Below are 6,801 nucleotides of genomic sequence, written 5' to 3' on the forward strand. Positions count from 1 at the left end.
GGGACGGCAGGGACAGGGCTCAGCCCCGCTCCCACGGACGAGGGGAAGGGAAGAGCCGGCAGCGGCACAAACCCCCGCGCGGGAGGGGGGGACTCGCAGCGCTGGGACCCCCGGCCGGCTCGGGGCTGTGGTTTCACGGCACCGCAAGGTGGGTTTCGGGGGTTTTTTTTTTTGCAGCACCAGGCTGGGAGTCGCTAAGTCGGCGCACGATGCCAGGGGTGAGGGTGCGCAGCCGGCGGCTCCGCCGTCACTCCTTGGCCCTGACGTAGTTGAGGGACAGCAGGACCATGCTGTTCGCCAGCAGGGAAGCTTCAGAAGCTGGGAAAAAAAAAAATGGGAGAGTGGGATCAGAGCAGCGCTGGCGCAGCCCAGCCGCTCCGGGGCTCCCCCCTCGACCCCCGGCCCCTCGCCCCAGACCTTGTGGCTCTGCTCTGCATCCCCCGTTTCCCTCCTGCTCCCAGTTTGCTTCCCTCGGTGCTGCTGTGGGGCTGGAACCTGCCCCCACAAGGTCTCTGCAGGATGGGGACACCCAGGGACAGGCTGTCCCCCGTGGGCATCCCACAGGGACACACACGGCTCTGGAGAGAGCCACCCTGCTCCGCCACATCCTCCCAGGCCCCCCCGAGGTGGATGGGGCAGCCCAGAGGGGGATAAACCCACCGTTTATCCCAAATTTCCCCAGAATCGCCGCTCCCTGTGCCCAGAGAAACTCCAGAGGCTCCCGGGTCCCCCCCCTGGAGCCACCCCTGGCCACCGTCACCTTGCAGCTTGCAGGAGAGCCCCAGCCACTGCTCCAGCCACGCTCTGCACTCTGGCACGCCGAGATGCGTGGAGTTCAAGCCACGGAGGTAACAAGCCTGCAGAGCAGGGAGAGGGGAAAAAAAATGCAGATGCTGTCAGGGACTCCAGGTGACACAAAACACCGGGGATCATGCTGTGATCCTTCCTCGGTGTGAAAAGGAGACCAGCAACGGCGATCCGTGCCCCGGCGTGGTCCCCACAGGGAAAACGGGCTCTGGAAACACCTTCCCGGAGGAAAAGGGCGCTGAGCTGCCGCACGGTGGGTCGGGAGGACCGTGCCGTGCCCCGGTGCAGCTCGGGGAGCACCCAGGGAGCACCCGGCCGAGGCAGCGCGGCTGCAGGAGGCATCTCACCGCTCTCAGCTCCTCCTCGGACAGCTGCCCCACGCCCAGGCGCAGCATGGCACGGTCCAGGTGCCGGATCTCCAGGACGTGGCTCCGCAGGCGATGCCTCAGGAAAAAGGCCGGCAAGTGAGGGGTCAGGAACAGGACCTGGCTCAGGGCTTTCTGGAAAGAAGGGCAGGGTCAGCAGCGGGGACGTCAAACCCCTCCGCAAACGGGTGTCTGACCTACTCAGGCGCAACCAAAATCAGACAAAGCATCTCCTATTCCAGGCATGCCCTGGATTTTCTTCCCCTTTAATTATCTGGCTGATTTTCCTGCCCGGGCTGCTCCCGGTGTCACACCCAGCCACGCCGCCGGCCCCAAGGAGCGGAGCCGGGCGCGGGTGTCCCGGGTGTGCGGGGCCAGCCCAGGCGCGGCCGATGCTCCCACCGAACCAGGGAGCTGCCAACAGCCTCGTCCCGGGGCTGTTTTCATGGGATCGGGGCAGGGGGCGGGTGGGATGGGACCTTCACAGCTAAACCTCCCCCCCGTCCCACCTGACCTTGACCTCCTGCTTGACCTTGGACGTCCCCAGGGTCGGGGCAGCCGCCCTCCCCACCCTCGGAGAACACCCCTTCCTCGCGCCCAGCCGGAATCCCCCCTCTGCTGGCTCAGAACCAGCGCCTCGTCCCAGTGCTGCAGCCCCTACGGAAAAGTCTGTCCCCATCTGTCCCCATCTGCCCCCACCTGTCCCCACCTGTCCCCATCTGTCCCCATCTGCCCCCTGAGCCCCCTCCAAGCCCCCCCCAGAGCCTCCTCCAGGCGGATTGACCCCTCACAGCCGAGGGGCTCCAGCCCTGGGATCATTTTTGTGGCCTCAGCGCCCGCTCCAGCGGCTCCACGTCTCCCCACTCCGCGCTGGGGGCGGCGCTGCGGGGGGTGCTCAGCAGAGGGGCAGATCTCCCCCCCCCCCTCGGAGCGCTCCGGCCGTAGCCCAGGGCACGGGGGCGGCATCATGGGCCGTGAGCGCGCGTGGCCGGTTCACATCCAGCTTTGCAGCCACAACCGGAGGGATTTAGGGCTCAGCACCCTGCCCGGGGCGCGGCTGAGCACCTCGGGCTGCGGCAGGAGGGAGAAGAGCCGCACTCACCACGTGGGACACGCGGAGCTTGCTCAGAGCCAGCGGAGACCCCGCAAACAAACTTCTCAGGGCGTAAAGCTGGGCCACGCGCGGCTGTCGGCCTCGCTGCACCTGGAAGAACCGTGGGGCGCGTTGCCAGCACCTCCCGCGGGCGCTCGGCAGCAGCGAGGGCAGGATGGGTGCCGGCGTACCTCGGCGCAGAGCTCCTGCAGGCCTTCCCGTAGCTGCGGCTCCGGCAGGGAACGTGCCGCCAGGGCTAAGCTGGTCAGCACGTGCGGGTACGAGCCGCGCCGGACGGCGTCGTAGGCGTCCAGGAACTCGACCTGCTGGCGCGGGGTCCAGAAGTAGCGGATCAGGAGCTGGCGCGGGAAGAAATACCTGGGAGGGAAGAGGGGAAAAGGGATTCGGGGAGGAAAAACCCACAGGCTCGGGGCAGGGAAACGGGATTTCGTGCTGCCGGGAAGCGCCACGAGCGACGCCGCCGGGGCCGCTCACCCCCCCGGGGCCGTGGAATTTGACGCCTCCCAAGGTGTGAGCTCAGGAATGACGGAATCACGGAGGTTGGAAAAGACCTTTAAGGTCACCGAGCCCAGGCGTCACCCCGGCGCCGCCGAGGCCACCACCCACCCACGGCCACGTGTCCTTGCAACACCCGCAGGGACGGTGACGACGCCACGGCCGCGGGCAGCCGGTGCCAGCGCCTGACGGCCCTTCTGGGGCAGGAATCGTTCCCAGTTTTCCATAAAAAATGTTCCTAATACCCGACCCAACCCCCCGGCACAACCTGAGGCTGTCTCCTCTTACTCTATCACTTGTTACGCAGGAGACCGACCCCCCCCCCGGCCACCCCCACCCCCCCCCAGGCAGCTGGGGAAGCCATCAGCCCCCCCCGAGCCCCCCCCCCCCAGGGGAACCCCCCCAGCTCCCTCCGCTGCCCCCTCCAGCCTCGAGCCCCAGCCCTGACACCTCAGGGGCCCAAAACTCTTGGGCACAGCACCCAGCCCCGGGGCACAGCACCCAGCCCCAGGGCACAGCACCCAGCCCCGGGGCACAGCATCCAGCCCCGGGGCACAGCACCCAGCCCCGGAGCGCAGCACAGAGCCCCAGGGCGCAGCACCCAGCCCCGGGGCGCAGCACCCAGCCCCGGGGCACAGCACCCAGCCCCGGGGCGCAGCACCCAGCCCCGGGGCACAGCACCCAGCCCCGGAGCGCAGCACAGAGCCCCAGGGCGCAGCACCCAGCCCCAGGGCGCAGCACAGAGCCCCGGGGCACAGCACCCAGCCCCGGGGCACAGCACCCAGCCCCAGGGCACAGCACCCAGCCCCGGGGCACAGCACCCAGCCCCGGGGCACAGCACTCAGCCCCAGGGCGCAGCACCCAGCCCCAGGGCGCAGCACAGAGCCCCGGGGCACAGCACCCAGCCCCGGGGCGCAGCACAGAGCCCCAGGGCACAGCACCCATCCCCGGAGCGCAGCACCCATCCCCGGAGCGCAGCACTCAGCCCCGGAGCACAGCACCCAGCCCCGGGGCGCAGCACAGAGCCCCAGGGCACAGCACCCAGCCCCGGAGCGCAGCACCCATCCCCGGAGCGCAGCACTCAGCCCCGGAGCACAGCACCCAGCCCCGGGGCGCAGCACAGAGCCCCAGGGCACAGCACCCAGCCCCGGAGCGCAGCACCCAGCCCCGGAGCGCAGCACTCAGCCCCGGAGCACAGCACCCAGCCCTGGGGCGCAGCACCCATCCCCAGAGCGCAGCACCCAGCCCAGCTGCCAGCAGGACATGACCCCAATCCCCCACCACTCCTCGGGCCTGGCCCTTCAGCCGGTTTTTAACCCGGCCAAGCCACCAACAGCTGGTTTCTCCGGGAGAACGCCGTCCGAAACCGTGTCAAGAGTGAATCAATCGGCTCCCAGGAGGTAAACAAGAGCCACAGCCTCTCCCTAAGCGGGTGACCTGGCAGTGGAAGGAGATTTGCTCCTCCGAAGGCGGTGGTGAGCTCGGGAAGGAGCATTTGGGCCACCCCATCGCTGCTGCGCCCGGCTGGGGCTTCTCCGAGGCTCAACCCGACACGGAGAGCTCTGCCCTGCGCCGTCCCACGCAGCGGGGCCCTCACCCCCCCCCAGGACACAAACCCCAGGAGGCAGAATGGGGAAAAAAGGGATTTGGTCGGGGTTTAGCTCTGGCATAAAGACAGCTGAGGGGGTGGGGGGCGTTGGAAGGACTAAGGAGACAGCTGGGAGGGATCTGGGTGAGGCTGCTCCGGCCAAGCAGGCGCAGGGCTGCTCCCTGCGTGCCGGGGATCATTCCTCCACCTCAGAAAGAAGCAGCCGGGCGGGCCGCTGGCACGCAGCAGCCGCTGTTGCGAAATAATCGCCCGGCTCGTCAGGCTACGGGTATTTTTCATTACAGCAAAAGGCGGAGCAAGAGAAGGGGACGCTCCGGCTGGATTTATAACACTAAAACAACCCCAGCAAACCTCAGTTCCATGAAATACAAGTTATCAAAGAGCCCAAAGATCAGGGCCGGCAGTCACCGCCACACCGGTACTCACATCAGGACGATGACCAAGAAGTTGGCGAAGGGCGGGATGGCAATAATTCCGATGGGAATGGCCTTGATCACATCCCTGCGGAACTGCCTCCGAAATTAGAAAAGAGAATCAGGACCCGATGCCAAAATCTTGAAATTCCCTCAAAATTCACAGCCCCAGCTCCGCTCCCAGCTTCCAAACGCCGCGGTTTTGGCAGAGAACGCAGCCCCCCCAGGGGAATCGGCTGCTCCAACTCTACCCACGAACTCAGAACTCTTTTTTTGGGGGGGAGAAACGACCCCCCGCAGCAGCAGGGAGGCAGAGCCGGGCGTCGCAGCACCGGCAGGCGCCCTGAGCGCCGCACCATGCTGTGCCGTACCTGCCGCAGCCTCTCCATCTCCCGGTAGGGAAGCTGCTGAACGCTCAGTCTCTGATGGGACATTTTTGATTTGATTTTTCTGATTTCTTTTACTTCCAGGAAAAGCGCTTGGATTCCTGTCAAAACAGAGAGCACCTTCAGGTCCCCGTTCCCCAAATCCTTCCAGCGATGCCGTTTTTAGCGCCGGGAAGGGAACAGGCAACGCTTCCAACTGCTCCACTCTCCCCTGCAGAAGGAGAAACGTGTGTGTGTGTGTCCCCTGCCAGGACCCACCTTTCGTGAACGTCGTGTACAGCACGTAGAAACGGGGGAAGGTCCTTTCCAAGAACCTCTCGTACCTCCCGCTGACCAGCTTTGCTTTCGATGCCAGGGTGGTGAGGATGGACCGGGAGCCGGCTTTTGTGGACAGGCGGCACACGAGGGACCTGCAGCGAATCACACCCCCCCCACCCCCGCAGGTTTTTTCTGTCAGTGCTTTGTTGAAAGAGGCTCTGAGAAAAGCCAGGGGTGGCCCTAAGGTCACCCCTAAGGTGGTGGAATGATGGGTTGGGGGTGGTCCTGGAGCCCCCAGGGAGGGGACACAATGTGGGTCCCCCCAGCCAGCCCCAGGCAGCTGGTAAATGCAGGTTCAGAGCCATGGCTGGGGCTGGGGGCAATACAGGGGGGTGCACAGGGGGTTGGGGGTGCAGGGGGGGTAATATGGGGAGCTCGGAGGGCTGCATGGGTGGATGGGGGAGTAACACAGGGGGCTGCGCAGGAGCTGGGGGGTGCAGGGGGGCTAATACAGGGGGCTGCAGGAGGACCTGAGGGGCAATACAGGGGGCTCGGGGGGCTGCACAAGGGCTGGCGGGTGCAGGGGGGCTGGGGGTGTAACAAAGGGGGCTCAGGGGGCTGCACAGGGGCTGGGGCGCTAATAAAGGAGACAGCAGGAGAGCTGGGGGGCAATATGGGGGGGTCAGGGGGCTGCATGGGCAGATGGGGGTAACATGGGGGGCTCGGGGCTGCACAGGAGCTGGGGGGTAACACGGGGGCTGGGGGTTAACACAGGGGGATATGGGGGTGCACAGGGTGCTGGCCAGGCAGCACAGAAGAGCTGCACAGGGGCTGGGAGGGGTCTCCCCGTTCTGGGGGGGGCCGTGCTTGTTACTGGGGGGGGTCAAAGTGGCACAGACGCGGGTGGAGGGGCACGGCCGGTGCTGGGGAGCTCAGGGGAGCGGGGGCAGGGAACGACACCACCGTAAACAACTGGCGGGGGGGGGCGCGGGGGAATAGGGGAGGATCGGGGGACACTGGGGGCCGGGTGGGGGCTATGGTGGGTCCCGGGGGGCGCACAGGGAAGGACAGGGCCAGTATGTGGGGGCGGGGGGGGGCGGGGCTATGGCGGGGGGCCCAGAGCGGAGGGCGGTGGCCGGCGCCGGGCTGAGGGGTCACTCCCCGCTCACCTCGGCGCCCACCGTGGCGGGAGGGGCAGCTCCAGCGGCCGCCGGGCGCGGCTGAAGCCGGCGGCGGGGCCAGGCCCGGGCCCGAGGCGCCATAACACCCGGCAGCAGCCGGCCCTGGACAGCGCCATCTTGGCGGGTCACCGCCCGGGGCCAAAGGGCGAAGGTCACTGCGGGATGACCGCGAG

General features: G+C 67.2%; 1 protein-coding gene across 2 annotated transcripts; it reads right to left on the minus strand.

Annotated features, from left to right (window-relative positions):
• Positions 1-6: 6 nt before the first annotated feature.
• On the minus strand, positions 7-6,784 carry LETMD1 (LETM1 domain containing 1). Of its 2 annotated transcripts, none has more exons than XM_040581494.1 (9): positions 6,617-6,784; positions 5,448-5,599; positions 5,175-5,290; positions 4,817-4,903; positions 2,457-2,643; positions 2,275-2,376; positions 1,155-1,307; positions 761-857; positions 7-318 (listed from the first exon to the last, which is right to left on the minus strand). In XM_040581494.1, exons 1-9 carry the CDS (start codon positions 6,742-6,744, stop codon positions 312-314), a joined length of 1,029 nt encoding a protein of 342 aa, XP_040437428.1. In that variant the 5' UTR covers positions 6,745-6,784; the 3' UTR covers positions 7-311. The 2 variants fall into 2 exon arrangements, with proteins under 2 accessions (XP_040437428.1, XP_040437427.1); XM_040581493.1 differs by having other exon boundaries at positions 4,817-4,899; positions 6,617-6,782.
• Between the last annotated feature and the right edge of the window lie 17 nt (positions 6,785-6,801).

The sequence above is a fragment of the Falco naumanni genome, unplaced genomic scaffold (genome assembly GCF_017639655.2).
Source record: "Falco naumanni isolate bFalNau1 unplaced genomic scaffold, bFalNau1.pat scaffold_366_arrow_pat_ctg1, whole genome shotgun sequence".
Lineage (NCBI taxonomy): Eukaryota > Metazoa > Chordata > Aves > Falconiformes > Falconidae > Falco > Falco naumanni.

Coding starts and splice junctions, on each gene's coding strand:
- LETMD1 (XM_040581493.1), bottom strand. CDS start 6,744: ATGGCGCTGTCCAGGGCCGGCTGCTGCCGGGTGTTATGGCGCCTCGGG. Junction 4,900..5,174: donor AGATGGAGAGGCTGCGGCAG/GTACGGCACAGC, acceptor TTTCGGAGGCAG/TTCCGCAGGGATGTGATCAA. Junction 319..760: donor GCTCTCCTGCAAGCTGCAAG/GTGACGGTGGCC, acceptor TTTTTTTCCCAG/CTTCTGAAGCTTCCCTGCTG.